General features: G+C 48.2%; 1 protein-coding gene across 2 annotated transcripts in view; it reads right to left on the bottom strand.

Moving 5' to 3' along the window:
• FGD1 (FYVE, RhoGEF and PH domain containing 1) overlaps positions 1-27477 on the bottom strand; it is a 41545-nt gene extending 14068 nt beyond the window's left edge. The window contains exons 1-8 of one of the 2 annotated variants that reach the window (XM_077146195.1): positions 27171-27477; positions 9540-9713; positions 9048-9222; positions 8477-8924; positions 7039-7128; positions 6201-6349; positions 4724-4880; positions 4478-4616 (exon numbers count right to left, since the gene is read on the bottom strand). In XM_077146195.1, the coding sequence (XP_077002310.1) occupies positions 4478-4616; positions 4724-4880; positions 6201-6349; positions 7039-7128; positions 8477-8924; positions 9048-9222; positions 9540-9713; positions 27171-27477 (1639 nt within the window). Of the gene's footprint in view, positions 1-4477; positions 4617-4723; positions 4881-6200; positions 6350-7038; positions 7129-8476; positions 8925-9047; positions 9223-9539; positions 9714-12034; positions 12099-27170 lie in introns of those variants that run through there. The other variant, XM_077146196.1, reaches the window with a different exon arrangement.
• Positions 27478-27852: the final 375 nt, after the last annotated feature.

Raw genomic sequence — 27852 nt, 5'->3', positions numbered from 1 at the left:
AGGCACTTATATGCCTATATTTGTATCCCTCAGTAGAAAAGGAGCTCCTTAGGACAGGACCAAGGACCCACCACCTTTCAGGGCTCGCCGAACAAATGCTTCCCATAAATTAGCTCCTTTAATCCTTATGACATGATTGTTTCATTTTACCAGCGAGGAAACTGAGACTCAGAGAGAGGAAGTGGTTAGCCCTAGGTTGTCTAGTTGGGAGGTAACAAAAACAGCATAAAAGCTGGGGCTGATCTCCCAGCTGCCCCTTTTCCTACACATTCTCAATCTTCCTCACACCCTAGGGTGGGGGCATGCTGGGTAGTAGAGGTAGGAGGTGCCCAAGGAAGAGGACTCTGGCAAGCTGTGGGCACACAAGCTCAGGTCTGTGTAGGCCACTGGGCTCAGACTGGAGGCCTTGGTGCAGGGAGCGCTGTCTGGAGAGGTTTTATGTGAGGTACAAAGTGATATTTCTAGGAGTCCAATGTGTTCAGGCTGTCTGGGGATTCAGTGTGGGGATCTCAGTCCACAATTTCACTTCAGGGTTCAGGCTAGGGAGTGCAGTATAGGGGCTTGGTCTGGAAGCTTTATGGTCTGGAAGCTTGGTCTGGGGTTGGCAGAACTGAGATGTTGGGATTCAGGCTTGGGATCAGCACAGGCGGCTCAGGCCAGGAGTTCCAGCTAGCCTGGTTTGTGGAGCTTTGTCTAGGGTTCAGGCTCTAGAGTTCAGTCTTGAAGGCATAAAATTTCTAGAGGTTTCATCTTTGGGCTCTCTGTGGGGATCTCAGTCTAGGATGCTCCTTTTGTGGGGCTCAGTCTGCCAAGCTCAGGCTCTGAGGTTCTTTCTGGGAGCTCAGATCAGAATAGGAGCGGTACAGAATAGGGATCTAAATTTGTTGAGCTTAATCGGAGGGTTAATTTGGGGGGGGGAATTAAGTATAAAGGGGGTTTGCCAGGGCAGGCAGTAAAATTAAAACAGCTGAAATTTATTGAGCCTTTGCCATGTGCCAGGTACTGTGAAAAGCCTTACCTGGATTATTTTATTTATCTTCACAACAACCTTATGAGATAAATATCATTATTATTCCCATTCTACATAGGAGAAAACTGAGGCTGAGAGTCTGAGCAGCTTATCCAAGGATACATTGTTGATAAAAGGGACTCCATTTGGGGCCAAGTCTAGGGAGCTTACACTGATAGCTCACTCTGGGGGTCCAGTCCAGGGAGCTCATTTTGGGAATTTCAGTCTGGGAATATCATTCTGGGGATTCAATCTGGGAGTAAAATTGTAGGACTAAATCCTGGGAGCTCAATGTGAACATGTGAGTCTATGAAATTTGAGTGGACAGATGACACAGCAGCTTTCTTCTGAGGATCCCAATCTGAAGGCTATAAAATGTGGAGACTCAGCACGGTGGCAAGGCACCATACTTGGGTCTCAGTATGAGGCCCAGTCTGCTAGACTCAGCCTGGGAATCTCAATCTACAAATCCAAGTCTGGGAGGTAGAACATAGGGAGGTCAGCTTGGGGGAGGTTAGTCTGGGAGCTGAAACCGGGAAGATCAGACTTGTTGCCTTAGTCTGGGTGGCTTAATTTGAGGAAACGCTTAAGGCATGAGTCTGGGGGCTGGAAGACTAAATCTGGAGGATAGAAAATAGGGGTCTTCAGTTGGGGGGCTTGGACTAGAGAAAAAAAGTCTGGAATTCAGTTAGCAACTCAGTCTTGGAGCTAAATTTGGGCAGCTCGATCTCAATATTGAGCTCGGATTGATACTGTGGGATTCTGGGAACCAAGTCTGAGGGCTCAGTGGGGTCTTTGGGATGGCTCTGGAGATTAGACTTTGGGGCTCAGGCTAGAATTTTCAGTCTGAGGGGTGGTCAATGAAGGTGCTTATCTAGAGTACTCAGTTAGGCAACATCTGTTCTATAGAATGGTGAATGAGATCAGACTGGGAAGCTCTTTTGGGGGAATCTTACTCTGGGAGCTCAGGCTGAGGTCTCTGACTGGAAACTCACTCTAGGTCTCAGGGTAGAGATAGCATTTTAGAGGGATCTTAGTTTGGGAAAACCAGTGCAGAGATTTATAATTGGGGCCTTAGACTGGGTTCAGTTAGAGGGCTCTCAGATTGGAAATGTCAGTCCATGGATGGCGCTTATCCCAGGAAATCAGTCTGGAAGGCTCTTTCTAGAAGTTTAGATCATACAGCTCATTCTGGTACCTCAGTGGGGGCTCTCAGTCTGAGGGGAGCAATGGGGTACTTAGTCTGCAGATGTCAGTTTACAGAGCTCAGCTATGAAGCTTTCTAGGGGTCTAGCTCTTTCTAGCGGTCCAGGCTTGATAGCAAAGTGTCCCATCTGGTGGAAGGAAGGGGCTCAGTTTGGGAAATCTTAACAGCAGTGGACACAAGTATCCACCCCTTCTTGTGGCTTCCAGGACCCTGCACTTTCCCAGTTTACCTCCTACCTTTAGGGCCACTCCTCCTTTGCTGATTCCCACTCCCTGGGCTTTGTCACGGGTACTTTTTATTCTCCATTTATACTTATTCTCTTGGTCATCTTAGCCAGTCCCATAGCTTTGAATACTGTCTGTGTGCCAGTGACATAGAAATCTCTCTTCCTGGAATTCCAGACTCATCTAACTGTCTAACTGGCAGATCACTTTGAACACATCCAAAATCAAACTCCCAAGCTCATCTCAGTAACCATCACCACTAGCCAAAAATATAGGAGTCCTTCTTGACTCTCACAAGCCCCACACCCACTCCACCCTAGTCCTTTCAGTGCTACTTCCAAATATAATATATCCTGTATCCAAGTATTTCTCACCACTTCCACTGCTACTGTCCTTGTCCAAGCCAACTACTCCTACTTGGATTATTGCAAAAGCCTGTCAACCAGTCTCTTGGCTCCCTTTCTTGCTCTCCCTGTAATCCTGACCAAACCTTCCCATGCTGGGTGGTGCAGAATTCTCGCCTGCTGTGCCGGAGACCCAGGTTCAATTCCCAGTGCCGGCCCATATATATATATAAAAAAAAAACCAAAACAAAAAAACCCTTCCTGTGCTTTCCCACTACACTCAATAAATTTACCTCCTTATCTAGGCCTTCAAAGTCTTGCTTCTTTCTCCAACCCCAGTACCATTCCACCCTCACTTGCAATGCTTGGGTCATAGTGGCTGTCTTGGTCCAAAGATATGCAAGCTGGTCCCCGGACCTCAACTTAGGGACTCTGCACCTGGTGTTGCCTCTGACTGGAATGTGCTCCTCCCCAATCAGCATGTGGCTACTTTCTTCTTGTTATTCAGGTTTGACTCAAATGTCTTCTATTCAGAAAGGTCAATCCAAAGTAGGCCCCAGTCACTGTCACATCACCCTCTTCCAATTCTCTGAATTAGACTTAGCACCTATCTACTATTTTCTTGTGTATTTGTTACTTTTGTTTATTGTCTGTCACCCCCACTAGAATACAAACTCCCTGGGATCAAGGGCTTTGTCTGTCTTTTTCCCCCTCTACATTACCAGTGCCTACAACAATGCACAGACATTGAGGTACTCAGTAAATAGCTCTTAGTTAATGAATGCATGAATGGAAATAGTCTGAGGAAGAGAGAGTGGAAGTAGAATCTGGGGAGCTCTATTAGGGGGTATGGGCCCTGTAGGGATGGGGCTTATACTGGGGGAAATCAGAATGAAACACTTTTAAAGTGGTTCAGTGTATAAGGACTTAGTCTGGGGAGGGTTTATCTCAGGCTAGAGGCCCAAATATGGGAAGTAGAAAATACTGGGGTCCAGTCTACAGTACTCAGTTCTGGAGAGTTGATTCTGTGGGGCTCTGATCAGACTTGGAAGTTCTTTGGGGAGGTTCATCCTGGATAGTGGCTGCAGGACACAGAGTATAGCTCTAAATCTGGAGGAAAGACAGGGGTTTGACTAGATAAGACTCTTTTTTGGGGAGCTCAACTGTGGAGATTCAGTAAGGAGGGCTCATCCTAAGGGGGCAAGTTGGATCTCTCAGTCCAATGGCTCAATCTCTGCAGCTCAGTTTCTAGGGTTCAGGCCCAGTTTAATTTTAGACTTGGTATAACTTCATTCAGAGCCCATTATGGGTGTTAGCCTTGGGGGTCTGAGCTTAGGAAATGGATTGCTCCCCTTGGGGGGATCATTATGGACATGGCCTTCAGACTGTGGGGGTCCAGTTGGGAAAGTCACACTGGGCAAGGGGGGGGAGTTCCTGAATGTTCTGTCTGGGTGCTCAGACAAGGATATCACCCAGTGTTCATCCTAGGGTCTCACTCCAGAACCTCAATGTGGAGTTTCAGATTAGAGATCCTATTCTGGGATCTCAATCATGTAGCTCAGGACAGAAATTTCACTCAGGGATCTTACCCTGTGAATTAAGTCTTGAGGGCCTGTTTCAGAGGTTCAACTTAGGGCAATCAGTGCGGGGCTCACAGTTGGGGGCAGGGCAGGGCCCGGGTGTACACACTCACTTTGGGCATCTTTGCTGTCCGGGGAGCCATGGGGCAGCTTTAAGAGATAGTCCTTGAGAAGCAACTCATAGCGGGGGATACGCTGCACAGGCTCCAGCATGTGGTGCTGCAATGTCAGGTTGCCACAGGCTTCTTCCTTCTGTGATAGGTAGAAGGAGAAAGGGCTCAGGTCTGGCTATAGAGCCCCCACCAGCTCCCTGCAGACCTCTCTTCCCCCAGTCTGCCTCATCCAGCTTCCCTACTTACCTGCACTTCATGTATGATGACCTTAAACTGGGTGGAACGCTCTGTCCAGGTGTTGACCAGCTCCACGGCCCGGTCAAAGTTCTTCACATACTCGCCATACATCTTGAGGAAGGGTGCCAGCTTCTGCAGGATGTCTCCAATGCGTGGGTAGCGGTCCCTGGGGTGGAGGAAGGGGCTGACATGGTCCTGCTGATCCTTGGCCCCCCAAACCCTCCCTCAGGTCTACAGTGCCTGGTAAGCCACTCTCATCTCAGTCCTGGGAACCCACTTCTCAGTCAATCTACTCCTTTAGAAATGCTGCTTACTAATTACAGGCCAATTAGCCCAAGAGGCTCAACTTGACCTAAGATCACTTCCTGGGCCTCCAGTTGCCCAAACTCTACCCTGCTCAAGCACCAAAAGACACGTCCTAGAATACCTGCCCCGACATTACAGCAAAACCTACTTCATTCACACCTTCTAATTAGGGTATTTCAGATCAGGACAAGCAAACCCCAGAAGAAGTGTTCTAACCTGGCCTGGAGATCAATGCAGTCTTACTGGAGGAGGGGAGGCCTGCAGTAGCCCCTGAAGGATCAATTGAGGCTAATCTGTCAAAAGCTGGTGAGAGAGATTTCCAGGCAGAGGGAATCAAATGAACAAAACCATGGAAGTGACATATAGTAAGGTGTTTGCAGAAAACTAAACATAATTTGGTGGTAGTAGAAGGCAAAGTGTAAGGCAGGGACTGTCACCTGATCAGCCTGGGGAATGGTGCAGGCAAGGCCTTTATCATGTGGGTAAGGAGGAAACGATGTTAAGCAGGGGAATGACATGGTCCTACTGCTCTTTAGAAAGATGCTTCTGGCAGGTGGTGTTGACTCTAAAGGATGGATTGGGAGAGGAGAGCCAGGAGGCCAGGACACTGCCTATAAACCCCGCCCCTCTACCTCAGGGCTCAGCTTAGCCATTACCTCCTCCCTGAAGCCTTTTCCAAACTAAGGCTGGATTAGGTCCGTTTGTCTGGATTCCCACAGTCTCCCATTCTCACCTCTATCAATAACAACAGCTCACATTCGTTGAGCACTTATCATATATCAGATACTGTTCTAAGCGCTCTACAGTATCAACTCATTTAATCCTTAAAACAACCCCACAAGGTAGGCTATTATTATTCTTGTTTTATAGAAGAGTAAACAAAGGCACCACAACTTAAGAAACTTGCTCAATGTCACAAAAGTACCGAGTAGCAGAGCTGGAATTTGAACCCAGCCAATCTGGCACCTGATCTCACAATCTTAAGGGCTATGCTATTCTGTTATAATTGTCTGAGTCCTGGTCTGTGTTCCACATTAGATTGGGAGGGCCTCAAAGGCAGAGCTTGGGCCTGGTTTCTTTTGCGAAAGTTGGTAAGAATGAACTCTGTGCAAACATCTGGGCCTGGGCCCAGCAGACAACTGTACAGGAAGGTGGGCAGCCTAGGCCTGGGACCCCTCACCATTCTTCCATGCGCTTCTCTAGCTCTGGCAGCAGGAACTGCTGGTGGAAGCAATAGATGGAGCAGATGTTAGAGAAGATACCGTGGACAACGTCGGCCGGGAAGGAACTACGGTTCCGAGCTTCTTCCAGCAGCCGGGCACAGAACACCTGTTGGGCAGGGCAGGAGTGCTCAGCCTAGCTGGATCTGGAGTTGATTGGGGAAGGGTGGCTTTCAGGTGAGGGCAGCTTGTTGGAGCTTTGGGATCAGCATGGGTCTTGAGAGGGTTACGTACGGGGTTGGATTTCTGGTTGTTAAGGTTAAGACCTGGGGTTAGGTATTGGAACAATGAGAAGTCAGGATCAGGGCCAAGGTCAGAATTAGATTCAGGGACAGAGAGAAGGTTGGAATTAGAGCCATTCATTTAACAAATATTTTTGAGTGCCTACCGTGTGCCAGGCATGTCTTGGACAGAGGTTGGGCAGAGCAGTGAACAAAGCAGACAAAAATCCCTGCCCTCAGGGAACTGATATTCTAGTGCATTTGGGGTCAGGGATTGGGTCACAGTTAGAATGAGATTCAGGGTCTGGTTCACAGACGAGGTATTCAGGATCTGGGTTAAAGTCAATATTTGGTTCACAGTTTGTAGTCGGCGCTGACATACTAATAGCCAAGGCTTAAGAATGAGGGTTGATATGAGGATCAAGCTTGGGGTCACAATCAGGGCCAGGATGGGGGTCAAAGTCAGAGAAGGACCTTACCACCTCTACATTCTGATCCCAATGGTACAGTTGAGCTCAGGTCCTTAGAACCCACCTACCCAGTCCCGGGGCCCTGGGGCCCTTCAGGAGCCATTCACCTGATCCAGAAGATGGAGTCTGGAAACGTAGGCTTTCTCAGTTTGCAGGAGCTCATTAGCAATGTGGAACACCTTCTGCTGCACGGTCAACTGGAAAGGAGAAGAAGTGACCCTCGATCCATCATCTTCCATCCTAATCCGAGCTCTGAGCTCTAAGAATTCTCTGAGCAGTTCAAATGAGACTTCAAACCTAATGCCACCCCAAAATAGCCCTGACCCCAATCTCTAGATCCATAAGTCCCCCCAGCTTCATCCCTGACTCCCCAGTGTATCATAAAGCTCACCTCTCAATAATGATGACATGCACTTACTCACTCAGCTCTCATTCACCCATTCATTTGCTCTCTATATTCATTCAACATAGTGTAGTGGTTAAGAGTGTGAGCTGGGAAATCAGTCTTTCTGGGTTCAAATCCTACCTTTGCCATTCACTAGATTGTAAAAACTGTTCAACTGCTCTGCATGTAAGCCTATTTTCATCTCTAAATAGGATAATAATAGGGCCTAAGTCTATTTGTTGTGACAAATGGTTTAATACAAATAAAATATAAATTAAATGGAGGGTGCAGAGAATTTTAAAATACAAGCTATAGATTAAGCACTATATAAATGTTAGTTATTTATTTACTCACTTGGTTCATTGTCAGCAAAGGCTTGCTGAGTACGTAGAGTGTGAGGAAAACCAAAAAGTATACAAATGTATAAAATGCATTGCTTGTTGGCCCAGTTTCCCATTAGATACATATTGGCTGAGTACCTGCTATCCCAGTAGTCCCTGGCCTCAGTTTCCACACATGAGCTCGATTCTGGAAGAACAGGTATTCTGGCTGAGACCTAACTCAAGTGCAAGGCTGCCTTCTGAAGAAATGGTGGGCTACCAGAGTAGAGAAAGAGGTCTCTACTGCCAAGACCATTCATTTCCAGCCTCAACTGTCCCTGTGGGGCTCTAACTCTTGTACTCCTCTGCCAGCTGTCAGGAAGTCTCTCTGGATATGAAAGCATATTTTCATTATGCCCCATTTTACAAATAAGGAAACTGAGGCTTGTGGTTTGGGAGTGGAGAGAGAAGAGATTTGCTCAATATCACATAGTTACTGAGTCATGGGACTTTGGAGCTGAAATAGGACTTTAAGATCCCTAACCGATTTGCCCATCTTCAAGATAGAAAACCTGAGGTCCAGTTCTGCTGAGGGTAGGACAATTACCTTAGTGGGCATTTGAAACCACGTGCAGTCATTTTGGTAGTCACAGCAATGGGGGGTGGGGAGTGGAGATTTGCTACTGGGATTTAGTACCAGGAGACCAGGGAAGGTAAATGTCCAAAATGGAAACAATGTCAAGTTTTGAGAAATATTGACCTAGGGGAAGAACCAGGCATAAAAGCTAGGCTCCTGATTTTTCCACATGCTCTTGCCTCTCAGTGAATGTGGGTCAGTACCTCCATAGACTCCTGTCGCTCCATGGGGGGCACTGGAATTTCTCCATCCTTCTCCTCATCCTCCTCTTCCTCGTCCTCCTCCTCCAAGTCACTGTCAACCTCCTGGGAGCCAGGCCGGAGGGGGTCGGCCAAATCAACAGGCACATTGGCCAGGGCAGGAGGCCCGGGGCAGGGGCAGAGGCTGTGGCTGGTGGGCCCATCATCACTGACAAAGCAGGTCTCCTCACTGTTGGATGGCGAGCTGATGCTGTCAATTCCACTGTCCCGGTTGGGCAACTTCTCACCGTCTCGGGGCCCAGGGGCCAACAGGAACAGGCAGCGGGAGGCTTCACCCTCAGGGAGCTGGGGCACTGATGGCTGTGGGGCTGGTGGTGGCAACATGGCTGAATCTGTGGGACCTGGGTTGGGGCCAAGGGTTGGCCTATCCGAGGCGACAATCACAGGCTCTCTGAAGTGGGTGGTGGACACACGAGGGCAGGGTGTGAGCTTGACTGAGAGGCCTCTTCTGCAGATCCCTTCCTGTCCCAGGCCCACCCTCCCCACCACTGGGTCCCCTAGAGACCAGACTCACCTCTCAAACTTCTCAATCAGTGAGGATACTGCTGCAGAACTGGGGCTGGCCTCCACCCTTGGGGCTAGGCCCTTGGCCACTCGGGGATCTGCAGGTAGTGGGCGTGATGGCGGAGGGGGAATGGGCTCAGGGGGGGGCATCCGAGGCATCTGCAGGTAGCTGGGTTTTGGGGGGACTTGAGAGATGGATGGGGAAGAGAGAGAGGGGACATTTCAATGAACTAGGTGGAGATAGCTGTCACGTCCATGTCACAACCACCTCCACAAATCCCCAATTTGACTTCAAGGTGAGATTCTAGTGTGTATCCATTAGCTCCAGGCTACAGCCCTCTGTCCCCTGGCTGGGTAGTACTGCCCTCCAGACCATGGTGCTTTCCTGTCCTTGTAACAAACCCTATCCTCTACCACTGGTCAACCTTTCCCCTTCCTCTGTCCTCTCTGCTGTCTGTGTCCTTCCCTGGGCCACTATCTTCTCTGCTCTGGAACCACTTACCTTGTGGCTTTGGACCTGGTGCCCGTTTCAATGGTGAAGGACGCTGGCTGGGAGTTTCACTCGGGGGGCCTGGGTCAGAGCGAAGTCGCTGGGGACCTTCTGGATGAGGCTCAAGGCTCTGGCCAGGGTCAAGGGACAAACTTTTAACCAGGATTCGGTTTCCCTGGTGCAGCCCTATAGAAAGGGAGAAAATGGGTATGAAGTGATTGACTTCATCCCAAGGGGACCGGGGACTTACAAGTCTTAGCAGGTATTGGGGGTTTTGAGTTTTCCTGAGCCCTCTTCCTCACCATACTGCTTTTCGGAGGAGCCCCCTACCCCAACCCTGAGATGGAGAGTGAGATCCAAGGCTGTGGTGGGCTTCATTTTCATAAATAGATGAGAATTCTTTGTGGTTAGTACATTGATTCTATGTATGGCAATAGGCCTTATTACTAAGGAGTTTAACCATGTTGGGAATGTGTATGTGTTTGCAGTCCTTGTTTATACAGCCACAATGGGTATGCTGAGCATAAAACATTTTTTAAAGCTCTGAGGATATATGGATTTTCATGGTTACAATTTTGTACAGCTCAGTATGCTTGACGATGATGAAACTGTATTTCATGAGCAAAAGTTTTGTGTCTAAAAATCCCAGCTTCTTGAGTATTGCAAATGTTCTAAAAATGATCACAGTGAGGAATACACAACTATGTGATGATACTGTGAGCCACTGATTGCATACTTTGAATGGACTTTATATGGTACGTGAAGAAATCTCAGTAAAAATATTTTTTAAAAATCCCAGCTTCTCATTAATCTATTATTCTCCTGTACTTCAATACCCACTCACACCCCTACATACCCAGCATGCAGAGTTCAGATGCTGGGATTGACTGGCAGGGTATCATGGGAGCAATTTTAGAACAGTGGACAAGATATCCAGAAAAAGGGAGGCCTTTTTGTATTACCTGCCCTCCTTTCCTCTGTGTGGCCCCCAAACCCACTTCTGACATTGGTCCTGGGGGAGATGACTGTCACATGGGAGAAAAGACTAGCCTGGGAGGCAGTGAGGGAGCCCTCAGGGATGACATGACCTGAGGAAGAGTGCTGAATGTGTACCCATTAGCTCTAGGCTATAGCCCTCTGTCCCCTGGCTGGGTAGCACTGTCCCCCAGACCATGGCGCTTCCCTGTCCCTTCTAATAAGACCTCTCTCTCCTCTTCCACTGGAAGGTAGTCCTGGCTGGGCATGGGGTTGCTGCGGGTGTCTCAGATGATAGAGAAGTCAGGTGGGACCAGAGGGGAGAGGAAAAAGCCTTAGGTGCCAGGTTGAGGAGTTGGGCATTTATCCTGTAGACAGAAGTGAGCCATGAAAAGTCCTGTGTAGGGGAAGGATGCAAACAGATGTGAAGATGTGAGAGTGAGTGGCAATCAAGAGTTCCAGGAGGCACCACTAGCACATGGTGTCCATTATGTGGTACCATAGTCACATGTCCTCTCACACACGGCCACATAGTGTTACACACAATATCACATATGACCAATACTAAATGGACTGTCACAAAGACACATGGAATAATTTACATTGTTTTGCACAATGGTGGGGCTACAAATTCATACAACCAATCACATGCCATCACATTCCTGAAAACTTGGTTACATACAGGCACAAAGATCCACAGTCACAACCTCACATATTGTCACACAGCCACACAATATCATGCACTCCTGCAAACTTGGTCATGCATAATCACAAAGGCCCACAGTCACACAACGTCAAGCATACCATTTCACATACAGTGTCATATAACAGTCACCCAACCACATATACCCCTCAAACATGACTCTACTGAGTCACAAAGATATAGTGTCATCTACTCTGTGTCTCACAATCACAGGGTTACAGAGTATCATACACACTATAACACATCTTTACACACCTGTAAACACAGTTACACACAGTGACGAAGACTAGAGCCACACAAGGTTAATTATACCATGCCATATATAACCTCACACAATGACAAAACAGCACAAAGTAACACACCACTACATACACAGAAACACAAACATCATCACAGACACATGGCATAATTTACTTCGTCACACTCATGAAACAAACACGTTCATGGTGTCCCTGAGTCTCACCCACAGGTACAGGTACATGCATACACACAAGGATACCTGCCCTCTCCTGGCCTAAATGGTCATAGTCACAGGTGGCCTCTGTTGCAAAAACATACCGGTATCCTCAAACACAGCTACAAAACACACCCTCCTTTACAGGGTCATACAGGCAGAAAGAGTCACAGGGGATTTTAGGTCTTCCCGTCTTGGAGGGAAAGAACAGCCCAACCTACAGGGCTCCAGCAGCCCCTCTGAGACCCTGCTCCCCACCCTGGCCACAGTCCAGCCAGGAAGGCACCAGGGGACTCAGACCATGGTCCCCTCTCAGCCCTGATGGAACATGGTGCCCCAGGCCCCAGGCCGAGCACCCCTCTGCCCACCTTGTACCTTGCTTTGGTGGCAATTTCCTCACTTCCTGTCCCACCTGAGCAGGCAGGCCCCAGCCAGGAGGGAGGAGGTGTTCCTCTCAGCTCAGCTGGGCAGCTTACCCTGCCGTGCTCAGCACATCTTGGCTGGGTCCTGCCCTGCCCTCCCCCTGGGCGTGGGGTTGAGGAGGATGAATCACATGGAGAGTGGCACATGCAGAGACATAGTTTCAGAGACATGTGGCCAGAGAAAATGAGACACAGAGTAGCTGACAGGGCCAGAGATCCAGTGGGCAAAATCCAGGCACCCCACTGTACACAGACCACCACCACCCAACCCCCCACTTGCTTCAGAGATACTGTATAGATGCTGAGGTCCCAGCTGCATCTGTCTCTGTTTCCACAACCCAAAGTAGGTAGGTTTTGCTGGGCAAGCCCTCACCACCCAATATGTAGCAGGGCAGTAGGGTCTCTAGCTGGGGCTTCTCTCCCTCTGCGCTGCTGCTTGTTCTGGGGGTGGGGGTCACCTTGCCCGAGCGACCTCTCTAGTCTCTCCTCTTCCACCTCACCCGGAAGCCCACAGATGAGCCTACTTCTCTCCTCTCTCTGCCTTCTTGCAGGCAGTCCTGCAGAATGGGAGGCTGAGTAAAATTCAAATATTCTGGGACACTCTGGAAACCGTGGTGAGCAGGGCAGGGACTGTCGGCTCAGTTTCTAGTGAGGAGATGATGGCAGGGAGAGGGGTGACAACTTGCTTGAGGTCACACAGCAAGTCAATGGTAGACTTTCAAGCACTTAGCTGGTCCTGGACTGGACTCTTTTTTTGAGCCTGCTCTCTAAGGGGGTGCTGGAAAAGAAGGGAACCAGGAGGGGCAGGGGTGCACCCCAGTGTTTCAGAAATTCATGAACTGCAGTGTAGCTAGTGAAGGAAACACTCCCAACCCCCATCTAGAGGGAGCTGAACAACAGGGTTCTAGTTCAGAAGTGTAGGCCTGGCCAAGAACCAGGCTAGGTTCCACTGAGGGGAAAAGGTTCAAGATCCCTCCCTTTCCTACTTCAGAACTCCTCCTCCCTTGTCTCTCTGCCTACATTTTCCTGTCTCCACCTGTCTTCCCTCCATGGCCTCCTTAGCCCCAGATCTCACTCCCTCCTGATGACTGGATGAACCATCTTACAGTCCAACTCAGGTCATGTCACTTAACTGCATAGGAACCTTCCATGACTCCCCATTCTCCATGGAATAAACTAGGGGAAGTTCTCAGCCAGGCATCTGCAACCCCTCACAACCTTACCCCTGGCTGAACTTTCTGGCTTCCCCTGCCTTAGTTTGGTTCTTCTCACCCTAAATTTCTAAGCCCTGCTCTGATCCTGGGAGACTCTGTGCCAGGGGCTGCTGAAAACTCCATCCCTGCTACCAGGGTAGGACTCCCCCCTTCCTAGACACCATAGACCTTCCCACTGCCCTATCCCACCCCTACCCAGTCAAATCCTGCATTGTTTTGTTTCCTAGCCTATTTATCATGGTTGATCACCTACACCGTTGTCGCTCTTTCTCACACACATACCCACACACCTACCCACACCTGACAATATCCTCCACCAGCACTGCCTCCCCCACCACCGAGCTTACCAGAGTCCCCAAGGCCCATTAAAGCATAGGCCACAAAGCCCCTCCCCCCACCAAATAAAGTCATACCACCAAAGCATGCAACACTTCGTGAAAATGTACTCAGCCACACACCAACTATGCACAGACCTCAAAGACCTAGAGTGAATCCAAAGCTGTTCACGCATCAATATGCAATACTCTCTGCACAATGTAAACATACACACACATACACACACACACCACCACCACTGCCACTCAGACACCTCCCATCACTGATGGGAAGCATACCCTGAGGCATCCCATATATGCCTAGGTGTCTCCTTGCTCTGCTGTGTGGGTGTGTGCACCACCTCCCTCCATATACTTCAGGCCCTCAGCAGGCTGGAAGGGCAATCTTGACTCTTACCTTCAGGGAGCACCCAATCTCAAAGATAATAGACTCTTATTCTGGAAAAGCTAAGTGGTAGCTCAGGAAGTGCAAAGGGGTCAGCTTGTCAGGACCATGGATGCTCAGAGGAAGGAGAGGTTGGGGATAAGGTTGCCAAAGAAAATAAAGGATGCCCAGTCATATCTGAATTTCAGATAAACAATGAAAACTTTTTTAGTGTATGGCTCATGCATACTTATACTAAAAAAGTGTTTGTTGTATATCTGAAATTCAAATTTAACCAGCCCCCTGTATTCCCTTTTCTTAATTCTGACAACCTTGGTTAGGGAAGGCTTTTGGAGGGAGTGAGACAGAGCTAGGCTTCCAAGGTAGCATCTGGCAGATCTTGTTCCACTTATAAGCCTCAGGCAGAATGTGAGTTCTATCCAATTTTTCCTGCAATGGGCACCTGAATGCTTGTGGCAGTGACATTATTTCAGGGATACCTTGACTCTGGTCTTTTTTATTAAAAACAAAATATAAAAACTGTGGTACTTGACAATTCCAAGTTGTCAAGGGTATTGTGACCATAGTCACTGACAGGACTGCATGCATTAAGGTATTGCAGCACCTTTATTAGGAAAGCTAGTTTAAGAGTCCCACAGACCCCAGTTTTTTTTGGGGGGGGGTGGTGCATGGTCCAGGAATCGAACCCAGGTCTCCCGCATGGAAGGCAGGCATTCTAACCGGTGAACTACCCGTGCACCCTCTAGACCTCAGTTTAAATCCCAACAAGCTGTGCGACCTTGGGCAAGCCTCTCCATCTACCTGGGCCTCAATCTCCTCGTCTGGCAAATAGCATAATAAGAGCAGCTCCCTGGTTTGGAGCATCTATGAGAAATTGCAGGTAAAGAGCTTAGCATGATGTACCCCACCAGACATACCACAGAGCGATAAGGATAAATCTTGAAAACCAACAAAATAGCACACCCGCAAAAATACAAAACTGTATACACAGATACATAAACCCAGAGGCTGCAGGTCTCAACTCAACAAAAAGTTATGAGAAACCCAAGCAAATCCAGCCAGAGGTGGGCAAAAAATCCAGCCCTATTCACCATGACAGCACTTTAGATCAGGGTGGGATTCCTATTAGAGGTGGCATAACAATGAAAAAGACAATGGCACACCATCCCCTGAGAGGCAACTCAAATTACGAACCATATGAAACCGTAAAGTAAGGGGGTCAAGAAGTGTCACAGACATTTCATAATGTAACTTATGTGGACAGCTTAATTGAACACCATAGTACATGGAACCTTGAGTAGGGCATGAGATTTTATAGGTTTATCCAGAGTAATGCCCCAATAAATCCCAGAGTGATTTCAACAGTGAATAAAAAAGTATTTGCAAAGTCCCCTGGGGGAATGGTGAGAAAGGGGGAAAATTCAACTTCCCCAAGTGGAGAATTCTCGATATTCTCACAAGCAGTGGGGACAACCAAAGTAATAGGCTGAGTTCACAATCTTATGGTTTGTTCATCTTAACCCCACAAAGGACAGGCTAAGCCTACTTAAAATTAGACCTAACAGTCACCCCCAAGAGATGCTCAGATGTGGCTTCTCTCTCTCAGCCAACACGACAAGGAAACTCACTGCCCTCCCTCTCTCCACATGGGACATGACTCCCAGGGGTATGGACCTTCCTGGTAACGTGGGACAGAAATCCTAGAATGAACTGAGACTCAGCATCAAGGGATTGAGAAAATCTTCTTGACCAAAAGGGGGAAGACAGAAATGAGATACAATAAAGTATCAATGGCTGAGAGATTCCAAACAGAGTCAAGAGGTTATCCTGGATGTTATTCTTACACATTAAACAGACATCACCTTTTTAGTTGAGGTATATTGGAGAGGCTAGAGGGAAGTGCCTGAAAATGTAGAGCTGTGTTCCAGTAGCCATGTTTCTTGAAGATGATTGTATAATGATATAGCTTTCCCAGTGTGACTGTTTGATTGTGAAAACCTTGTGTCTGATGCTCCTTTTATTTACCTTATGGACAGATGAGTAAAACATATAGATAAAAATAAATAAATAATAGGGGGAACAAATGCTGAAATAAATTTAGTAGATTGAAATGTTCGTGATCAATGAAAGGGAGGGGTAAGGTATATACGAAACATTTTTCTGTTTTCCTTTTATTTTTTTTTCTGAATTGATGCAAATGTTCTAAGAAATGATCATGATGATGACTACAAAAAAAAAAGAAACGTCACAGAATTTTGAATTTTCACATGACAACTTATTGTTGTTGTAATGTAAAATCATTCCAAAGATTATTTCTGGTTGCTGCATGCCTGTGTTTGACAGATATCCTGAGCACATGCTTCTGGTCTTATAGGAGCCCTGTGGGTCATCTGGAGGTTCCTTCCCTGAAGTAGATTGATCTTCTGAACATAAGGACTCTGTAGAAAAATGGAAGCACCTTCTGTAGAGTGTGAACACTTTTGGAATATGCGAACCATCCTGAGCAGTAAGGTGCCTTCTAAAGAAAGTCCCTTCCTAAAAAATGGAGGCGCTTTCTGTAAAATGGAAGGACTCTTTTCTGTAAAGAAAATTCCTTCTTTAAAGTGTGGCTCCTACTGAAAAGTGAGGACATCTCTGTAAAATGGGATGGTATAAGGCAATAGGGAATGGTGGGGAGTGGGGTGAACTGGAGAGCATGTGCCTCACCTAAAGCAGGGGCAGTAGTTCCTCCCTGCCATCCAATTGTCACTTGCAGTAATGGGCCCTGTATTGCCAGATCTTCCAGTATTTCAAGAGAACTCAGAAATTCAGAATTTTACATGAAATCTCCTAATTTTAAAGGCTGTGAGCAGTCCAAATGAAACATTTCTGTGAGTCAAATTCAAGTTGGGCCACCACTTTGTAATATCTGAGTTGGATGGATGGTCCTTAAGGCCCCTTCCACCTTTGCTGTTTACATTTTGCCCTGTTTGACATGCTCTGGCCCTTGGGCCTTGAAGGTTGGACAGGCTCATACAATACTCATCAAAAATTCTCTGAATTGGAATCTACCTTTTGTTCTGTCTGGCCCAATTCAAGTTCTACCGTGTAGTAGCGTACCTGGAGAAGAGAGCAGGGAATTACAGGAACTTGCAGAAATCTCTGGAACCCAAAGTATTCACTTTCTAGTGGAAATATAATGCTGGGGATTCAACAGTTTGTTGAATATGTACTCTGGGTCAGGCATTATACTGATGCTTTCCTATATGGCATGCTCCTAACAACGCTGTGATCCATTAGCTCTAGGACAGGGTGTATTTATTCAAGTATAAACGGACTGGGGAAGGTCCTGTAGGCAAGGGAAGAAAAACTGGGCAAAGGTGTAGCTTCTCAGGGGTAACGAATGAGTTAGAAGTACAGAAAGTTTTGTGATTTGCAGGAGGAGCAGGAAAAGGTCAAGAGATACAGGTTAGCACTACCACCACCTTTACCAAGACACAGATCCATGGGGGGCTCACAGAGAAAAAACCCCATGAACACACAGAGGTCCAGAAACAGACACATACAAGATCTAGAGACCTGCATGCACAAACATCTAGAAATCCCCACGGGCTTAGACTGAGTCAAAGTGACACAATAGAGGACTCTTGTGAAAAACGAAGGCACACACATATACAGTCCCTAAGACAAACACACACACACACACACACACACGGATATACATAGACATACATGCAAACATACCCAGATATACAGAAACAAGGACGTCAATACCCATACAAAACAGACCCAGACTAAAGACAGCCAGGCAGACAGGAACATGTGCATGTGCACACAAAACAAACCACACAGCCATATGAGAGCACAGGCAGCCCATCCCTCTTTCAGTTGTTTGATTACTGTGAGGGCTTGGCCACCTCCTCTCTGTGTTTCTGGACCTGAGGCCAGAGAAGGATAGGGGCTGGTGGCTCCACCCCCGGGAGGGGCTGGGGACTTCAGAGGACAGGAAGGGAAGGGAGTGAAGCTGCAGCTGGGAGCACTGGGGCAGTAATTATCCAGTGCTGGGGCTGCCACGCTGGCTGGGACTTCCGTCCCTGTGAGGACAGGGGAGGCAAAGCCACCAGGGGAGATGGCTCCTCTGACCCCTGCCACGATCCCAATGGCCCCAACAACCACCCATCTCCCTTCCACACCACCAGAGGTCTGGAGGCACAGAGATTATGAAGGAAGAAGACAGATGACAGAGAAAGACACTGGGACAAAGACAAGGAGGGAGAAGACAAGAAAACTACAGAGACACAGAGAAACTGACAGATATAAAGGGAGATAGAAAAATGAAGGGGGGGATTCAGAAGGGGGACAGAGATGAAAAGGCCCATATAGAGAGGATGGGGGTCAGTGAGGGATTCAGGCCTAGAGAGGCAAAGGGGCCGGGACAAAAGAGGGCCAACCACAGTCATTTGCATGGCTACAATGTGCCATGCAGAGTGCTGTGTGTTTACCTGTGGCATTTAATCCTTACAACGACTTTAGGAGGTGGGGATTATAATCCCATTTTACAAATGAAAAAAATGAAGGCACAGAGAGGTGAACTGACTTGTTCAAAATGGCAGCTGTCATCACTGCCTGACCCTGCCACAGACACAGGGCCTAGAGAAGATCCCTGAAGGAATTTTCCCGAGAAACAAACAGTCAATGAGACAGGAAGACCTGAGCCTCTAAGAGATGCACAGTGAAAGGGATCTACACCTACCCTGCCCTCCACCAGTGCCCCAGGGTGGGGGAGGGGATCATGTCTACACCTGGAATTCATTAGGCATGGAGGCCCTGTCTAGAGGAGTCAGGAGAAAGCTGGAGGGGATGAGGGAAGGTGAAGGCAAAGGTGGCAGCATGGGCATCAGTGGCCCTGGCACAGGCCTAGCAGCCACTGGGTCAGACTGGAAGGGCTTCTATGCCAGCTGCAACTCCCAGGGGCAAAGCCAGCCAATCCAGCCTTTCCCTGCTTTCTGCAGGCACCTTTCCTCCCTGATTTAACCCTTTCCCTGCAGGGGCCATGGGGAAGTCTCACGGAGGGCTAAAAACCCTGCGCTCCTAGAAGGGCCTTCTAGTGCTTCCCTGAGCCTCAGCCATGCACCTGTTCTCCTCCCCCTCCTGCCCTTACTCTTTGTCCCAGATGGGCACAACTGAGGCCTATCGGGTACTGCCACCTACATGTCCTGTCCTCAGGCTCCTCAGACTCACTGTCTTCTCCATCCCAGGGAATGGTACCTTAAACCCACCTATAAGCCAGAAGATGAGAGTTCTCCATAACTTCTCCCTCTGCCTCAACCCACATATCCATTCAGGTGCCTAGTCCTGTGCACTCAACTTCTTAGTACATCTAGAATCTCTATACTTTTTTCTCCCACTCCAGCCTCCTAACTGGCTTCCCTTCTATCCTCCGAGCCCCTCTACAAGGCATTCTCCATACTTCAGCAAGTTTTTGGAAAATACAGTCCCCTTCCATCCTCTCAGCCCTGTCAAGGCCTCCCCTTGCCTTCAGGGTGAACTCCAAACTCCTGAGCAAGGGGACAACACTGAACACTAGCTCGTGAACACTTCCCTGCCCCCACCCTCCAGCCACAATGGTCTGTTGTCTATTCCTCAAAAGTGCTCTTTACTGCCTGGGGCTCTGGCACATGCTCTTCCCATGGACTAAACCACATTTCTGCTTCTCCTTACCTCTCTGGGCTCCTATTTATTCTCATTTCTCAACTCAGAAGTCTTTTTTTTCCCTGCCCCCTTCCCCCATATGCTCCTGTAGCATCTGCACTTGGAATTACTTGTAATGTGTCTTTTCTGCTAGATATGAGCTCCACAAGGACAGGGATTGTGCCTCTCTTCTTGCCCACCCAGCACCAAGTACAGGGCCTAGCACATAATAGGCTTTCAATAAACATATCTTAAATAAAGAAATTCCCTTCTTCCTCCCCTCTTTCATTCTTCCTTACCCTCTCCAAGACGTTCATTGACACCTTGTTATATGCTGGACAAATGCGATGACCAGATCCACAATGTTACAAATGGTTAAACTAAGGTCCTGAGAAGGGAAGAAAGGCCTAGAGGTGTAGTGAACTAGTGGCAGACCAGCAGTACTTAGGTTCCTTCAGCTACCACCCTGCAACCTTGTCTCTAGCCTCATCTATGTTTTGAGGCACCTTTGGAGATGTGATGTCTTCCTGGTCCAAGGAACTGGGCATTCAAGTCCCAGAGGCTCCTAGAAGCAGTGATGCTCTCCAGATCAGGAAACTTAACTCTGCAGGGCTGGCCAATGGCAGATTGTACATTCTGCCCTCATTCCAGACAGGTCCTAGCCCCATCCAGCCAGCATTTTCCCAGCTCCACAACTGCCTAAGGCATTTAGCTAACTGGTCCCCAGAAAGCATCTATCTGGTACACTGTTAGCTGCCATTCACCTTTGAGGAAGTAGGCAGCTCCAGCTGGGCCCTCTCCCAGGGACACAGGCGCCTGAAACGGCTGAGAAGCAGGAGTGCCAACCATATGCAACTTGGAAACTTCAATTCTTTCAGTCCTGTCTGTGGAAGTCCTTTTCCCAGCTACCCACAGTCTTTACTTTTTGTTGAATTTGCTTTGAAGGCCCCAGTTGACTGGGAACTAAATCTGGGTCTTTTCCCAGATAGTCCTCTAGAATCTCAAACTACTGCTTTCCAAAAAAACCCAGCAGATTCCACCCCCACCCCGTCCATTCTGACCTGCTAGGAGCCCTTTCTTCTCCTTTCTCTGAGCAACCCTTCCCTCATGGCCTCTCAGAATGTCCTGGACAGGGAGAACAGCAAGGGAGACACAGGAATATACTTCCCTGATGTTTGATTTGCCTTTTAGTTTTCCCTCAGTTTCCTCTGCTACCCCTGAGTGTAAATCAAATGGGTCTCAGCTTCATGCAAATATGCTTTCAAAAACTGCTTCCCCCCCAAAGAGAGCATTTTTAAGGTGAGATTTGGGCAGGTAATTAATGAACCACCAAGTGTGACTCTACTGACTTCACTATCTATGTCTTCAAGGACCTCACTATATATGTCTTCTGGCCCCCAGAACTATCTACACGCTCCCCATGAGCCACTGTGTGGTCCATGGTATGAGTTGGTGGTGAGAACTCCCAAACATCTCTGGCCCAGACCCCTCTTCTGAGATTTTGAATCATACTTCCAAATGCCTCCTGGCTACTTCCATCTGGACGTCCTCCCAGGCCTCTCAAACGCAATATGCCTTATACATAACTCACTATTTTCTCCCCAAATCTGCTTCTATTCCAACATGTAGATGACTCCACCACTATCTACCAGGTCACTCTAGTTGGTTTCAGAAGACAACAGATTCATCTTGGACTTTTCTGTCTTTCTCAGCCTCTACATTTAAGTTGCCTTGAAGTCCTGACCAGATTAATCATCAAGATCTCTCAGATCTCACTTTCTCCATCTGACACCATTCTGACCCAAGATACCATCACCTCTTGCTGGAATGACTGCAACAACCACTTGCTTGTCTGCCTGCTTCCACATTTACACCCCTCCTATCTATTCTCCACATGCAGCCATGGGGGTCTTTGAAACACCCACATCTGAGCTCATCATTCCATAGCTTAATCAACCCTTCACTATGAAAGTCAGCAGCACCCCATAAAGGAACTGTTTAAAAAGTTGAAAAAGTGATCAGAGTTCAAGAAGGGATATATGAATGAAACTGATCTGGATAGGACTAAGGTAAATCAGAATACAGGGTAAAGGATGATATCGTCCATATTTTAAAACTTCAACTTCTATGTGAGACCAATGGAAGAGATGTTTATTTGGGGCAAAGTTTATATTCTGAGTGGTGCATTACCTAATTTAACTTGCATGGTCAGTTTAGTTGAACACCATAAGTACAGGGAACCATGAATAGGGCATGAGATTTTGTTGGTTTGTCCAGGTTAGTTTGATGCCCTGATATATCCTAGAGTAATCAGGGCAGTGAATAAAGAAGTATTTGCAAAGTCCAGTTGGGGGACTGGGAAGAAAGGAGGAAATATTCAATTTCCCCATTTGGAGAATTTCTGATATTCTTGCAAGCAGTGGGGACAACCAAATCAATAGGCCAAGCCCTCAATCTTTGGGTTCACCCCTATGAAACTTATTCCTGCAAAGGATAGGCTAAGCCTACTTAAAATTATGCTGAAGAGTCACTCCCAGAGAACCTCTTTTGATGCTCAGATGTGGCCTCTCTCTCTAAGGCAACATGACAGGTGAATTCACTGCCCTCCCCACTACATGGTATATGACTCCCAGGGGTGTAAATCTCCCTGCCAATGGGGGACAGAATATTTGGGATGAGCAGGGACCCAGCATCAAGGGATTGAGAAAGCCTTCTTGACCAAAAGGGGGTAGAGGGAATTGAGACAAAATAAAGTTTCAGTGGCTGAGACATTTCAAACAAAGCTCAGAGGTTATCCTGGAGGTTATTCTTACACATGATATAGATATCCCTTTTTAGTTTATGATGTATCAGAGTGGCTGGGGGGAAGTACCCAAAACTATTGAGCTGTGTTTCAGTAGCTTTGATTCTTGAAGACGACTGTATAAAGATATGTTTACAATGCAACTGTGTGATCGTCAGAACCTTGTGTCTGATGCTCCTTTTATCCAGGGTACAGACAGATGAGTAAAAACACGGATAAAAATATAAATAAATAATAGGGAGCATTTAAGGGGTAAAATAAATTGGGTAGATGGAAATACTAGTGGTCAATGAGAGGGAGGGGTAAGGTGTATGGTATATATGAGTTTTTTCTTTTTATTTCTTTTTCTGGAGTGAATCAAATGTTCTAAACAATGATCACGGTGATAAATACACAACTATGTGATGATATTGTGAGCCACTGATTGTACACCATGTATGGCATGTATGTATGTGAAGATTTATCAATAAAAATATTAACAAAAAAATTTTTTTAATATATGGATAATAAATAAATAAATAATAGGGGTTAAGGGATAGAATAAATTGGGTAGATGGAAATACTAGAGGACAATGAGAGGGAGGGGTAAGGGGTATGGGATATATGAGTTTTTCCTTTTTTCTTTTTATTTATTTTTCTGGAGTGATGCAAGCCTTCTAAACAATGATTGTGTTAATGAATACATAAGTATGTGATGATACTGTGAGCCACTGATTGTACACCATGTTTGGAATGTACGTGTTTAGATTTGTCAATAAAAACATTTTTTAAAAAATAATAAACTCTTCAATGGTTCTTCTTTGCCCTTGGTTTAAATTCCCTCAACCAACCTTATCTCTCTATTCCTCCCAACACTAGCCCTAGTCCCTAGGATGCCCCATGTCGCAGTATTTTTGCTTACACCAAAATCCCCACCTGGACTACTCTCCCTCCACATTACTCTCTGGCTCTACAAACCTTACTTACAGACACACTTATAGAGCCCTTCCTTTGGGCCAGGCCCTGTACTTGGCTCTCTCTGCTTAGAGTCCCAAAACTGTAACTGTCTTCCAACTATAACTGCCGAATGGCAGCCATTCATGAAAGCTAAGAGAAGAGAGCAAAGTGAGGCAGCCAGTGTTTGTGTGAATGTGCACACCTAGGCTCAGTACCTCCCTTGGGATTAGGAGGGAGGCCCCCATGGGGCCCTGGGGAGAGGGTCTCAGATGGGAGGCAGATGAGTTCTTCTGGTCCTAGTTGATTGTCACTTACTGGAGGGCCATGGGTAAGTCACTTTCTCTCTGAGCCTCTACTACCTTAACAGGAAAATGGGCTTGACCAGTGATTTCCACCCTAGGCTGCACATCAGAATCACATTGAGAGCTTTTGAAAATAGATCCCTGGGTTCTGGTTCCAACCCCAAGATTCTGTAGCTCTGAAGTAGTCTGTGAATCATTTTTCTTTTTAAGATCAACAAGGGATTCTGATGATGACCAGTTTGGGAAACTCAGAACTAGATGGTGTCTAGGGGCCTTTCCAGCTTCAGTTCTAGGTCTTGGAGTCTCTGAAGATGTCCCCAGGCACCAAATCAGAAGAAGCCAGACCCTTTTGCAGTTCGCCCTCAAATGACTCAGTTCCCCCTAAGACCAAGAAAGAGCACTAATCCTTATGAGCAAACCTACACCTGGAACCCCCAAGCCCTCTCTGGAATCTCACTGGGTTATGCCTGAAACCCAATGAGGCCTTAGGTTTTATCAACCTGGAAAATGGGCATAAAAACAATTGTTCCTCCCCTCACCAGGAATCAGACAAGGTAACTGGAAAATACAACATTCTGAAGCAAATCAAGGCTCTTTACATGGATAAGATATAATCATTATTTTAACCAACTTCTCCACCCTCCTCACTCCTTTCTACCCTTACCCCCCACCCCCAGCCAGGATGGACCACTGGACCCTAAAGGATGGTGATTCAATAAAGGCCTTAGCAGTCTGAGGGAGGAATCAGCAGGCACTCGGAAATCTTAAAATGTGGACTAAAATGTTTCAACCCTTTAATTGAAGCTCAGAAAACCCTCTCTCTCTCTCACATACACTCACCCCACAACCACCAACCCTGCCCTACTCAGGCCAATTATAGGCTAGTCTCGTGGAGAGAAAAGCTAGTCACTTGTGCCTACCCCTGGGCTGGCTGGGCAGTGGGGGAGGTGGGCCTCTTACACCCCATGCTGCCGTGAATCACATGGCCCAGTGCCTGCCCCATCAAGGCCTTGGTAATTCCTCTACCTCCTGTTCAGAAGGTTTTTTCTCTTTGCTTACTTTAATTTTTTTTTAGCTCTCATTTGCTGAGGGCTTAGACCATGCTGCCAGCTTTGCAACCAATATCTCACAGATTCCTTACGGCATTCTCTAAATGAAGACACAAGTTCAGAGAAGGGAAGTTACTTTTTTGAGGTCACATAGTGAGTCAGTTAGGAATGGCAGGATGGGGGGTGAGGTCCTTCCCTGACAACCATCATTCCCAATCCTCATGACGGAAATAGAAAAAAAAAGATGCCCACCATGCATGCAATGACAGAGACATGGGCTTCACTAGGAAAAGGTTCCTAGGAACTTTGTGTTGACTTTTTGGGGAGAGGAGGAGTGGATTAGGAAGGGTTTTGTGATTTGTAATTTGGAAGGATTGGTACAAGTAGGAATGAACATGCAGACAGCACCATTTATTGATCATAGAGGCCAGAGATCACGGTTAGACACTGTCTAGAAACTGACTCCCAGTCCAAGAGTATCTGGAGGACAGGAATTCAGTTCTCGTAGTAGACAACAGTTACTGAGGGTCCATTGTATTCTCCCTTAGTACCTGTTCGGGCATTCATTCCATAAGGATTTATTAAGCACCTACTGTGTGCTGGGCAACATGCTAGTTGCTGAGGATACAAAAGTGAACAAAACAGATACAATCCCCTTGCCCTCACAGAGCTCACATTCTAGTGGGGGGTGTCAGGCAATAAATAAGGAATCACATACAATAAGATAATTTCAGACTGTACTAAGTGCAAGGATGGAAACAAGCAGGCAGCTGCAAGGGAGACTCACAAGTGGCCCTACCTTAAGTGGTTAGGGAAGGTCTCTTGGAGGAGGTGACATCTGAGCTGAGACCTGAAAGCTGAGGAGCAAGCCAGGTGGAAAGCTGGGGCAAGAGCTGCCAGACTGAGGGAAAAGCAAATGCAAAGGCCCTGAGGTGGGAGTGCTTGTGGTGTGTTTTGAGATTTGAAAGAAGGTACTGCAGTAAAGCAAGTGAGTAGCCCACTCATAAGATCAAAGTCTGTGAAGGGGAGTTTGGAAAGCCAGCAAGAACAACATGCAAGTCAGAGCATTAAAGGTCTGCTGTCATTTGGTTATCTCCAGCCCACATCACAGGAGCCTCCTGAAAACTCCTAGAGGCTCTGTGACTATCCCAAGGTTGCAACAGCATCAAGGTGTACACCTTGCCAGTGCTTTATGCTTTACTTCTGCTATGTGGTACTGGGTAACAGTCCCAAAACCCTGCAGGACCTGGGATGAGGTCCTGGGGGACCCACAGAAGCTGAACAACCCACTTGGTATTGTCCAGTAGAAAAACAGGGCAGACATGTACTGATCTTCCTCCCCAGCTCCTGGGCTCAGGCCCACATGAGAATGTCCTCAAATGGAGGGGGCCCTGCTAGACTTCTCACTAGAGTTTGTGCAGTGCAAAGGCCTCCCAAGGCAGTCTTCTGTGGCCCCAGCCCAGCTAGAGCTGCTTTACCTCTGCAAACCCAAATATTCAAGCATCCTGATTTCTCCTCACAAACAACCCTTGCAGCTCTCCAGCTCTGCTGTACCTTAGGCTCTGCCCACGACCTTCCTGCTGCCTCCCTACCCACCCACCCCACCAGCCTTCCCCTACAGTCTGAACCCCAAGGCTTAGCTCCTCCACTTTTCTCTCTCATCAGCACAGTGAACTCCCTCCCTCCCCTGGCCTCCTGCCATTCACACCTAGCAAAACCCTAGCTTTGGATCAATTCACCACCCCCCTTTTTTTATTTCCATTCATATTCCAAAGCTGCTGAATACTACAGCATAAAGTCATATAAGCAGAAGGGTTGGCATTTCTTCCATGGTCACCAACCTCAGTTTGGGGAAGCAGAAAGACCACAGCTTTGGACTTAAACAGATCTGGTTTTGAATCTTGGCTCCATACTAGCTGTGCCATCCGGGCAAGTTACTTAACTTCTCTTAGTCTTAGTTTCCTTACCTACAAAATGAGGCTAATGATACCTACTTCACAAGAGGCCCATTGGGATTAAATGAGATACCATGTAAAGCACCCAACCCCAGCGCCCGGCACAATGTAGGTACTTGGCAAATGGGAGATTCCTCCTTTTCTCCAGTTTCCCCAACCAAACCCCTTTTGCTGCCTTGCAAACCTGCCCCTTGTTCTTGCTCCCTCTCCCATTTGCCTCAGCTTACAGATGAGAAGGGGATCGGAGGGGTTGAGGGACACAGGGGACACAGAGAGAGGACTGGGACGGAGGTTGAAAGGATGGAATGGAAGGCCTAGAGGAGGGGGGGGTGGGGCTTGAGGGGACCCGAAAAGCCGGGGTGAGAGGGCCGCAGAGACCTAGAACCCGCTCCCAGTACCAGGCCCGTGGTCCGGGCTCCCACGCTTTCTCGATCACTCACCAGGCCGGGGCTGAGAGCCCTCCAGGTGGTAGGAGAAGCGCAGGGCTCGGTGGTGCTGTGGGCTGGGGCCGCAGGGCAAGACCCGGGGGCCTGGTGCTGCGCTTGGAGTGGTGTCCGAGGGCCCGGCAAGCTGGGAATCCAAGGGGCCGCAGAAAACCGGAGCTGCGCCCCTGGGCACCGGTAGTCCGGACTCCAAGGCTCCAGGGTCCGAATCGTCACAGGCCGGTGGAACAGCGCCGGGGGTTTTCGCAGCCGGGTGTTCGGGCTCCGAAGGCCGGGCGCCCCCCGGGGCTCGGTGGCCATGCATGGTCCGGGCCTGGGCGCGGGGCCCGGGCTCCCCGCCTGGCTCCAGTTCCTGGGGCGGAGGCGCGGGCGGAGGAGGCCCGGCGCCCGGCAGAGCAGCGGCCTCAGGCTCGGGGGGCGGGGCTGCGGGCTCAGCCCCACTGCGGAGCTTTGAGCCCCCGGCCCGGACCAGGGCCAGCAGCCGTGGCAGTAACGGCAGCAGCCGCGGCTACCGCCGCCGCCGCGCCAGGCATCGCCAGCCCGGGCCCCTCGCGGGGAGTAGGCTTGGCGGGGCCGGGGGCCCGCTGGGGAGCGCAGTCTATGCGGTAGCGGCTAGGAGAGGGTCGAGGTCTGCAATCCGCCGCGAAACACTTCCGTGGCCTGGGGGCGAGCGGCCGGT

Source organism: Tamandua tetradactyla, chromosome X (genome assembly GCF_023851605.1).
Source record: "Tamandua tetradactyla isolate mTamTet1 chromosome X, mTamTet1.pri, whole genome shotgun sequence".
Lineage (NCBI taxonomy): Eukaryota > Metazoa > Chordata > Mammalia > Pilosa > Myrmecophagidae > Tamandua > Tamandua tetradactyla.
Note: the sequence above shows the minus strand (reverse complement) of the source record. Positions and strands in the feature narration are given on the sequence as shown.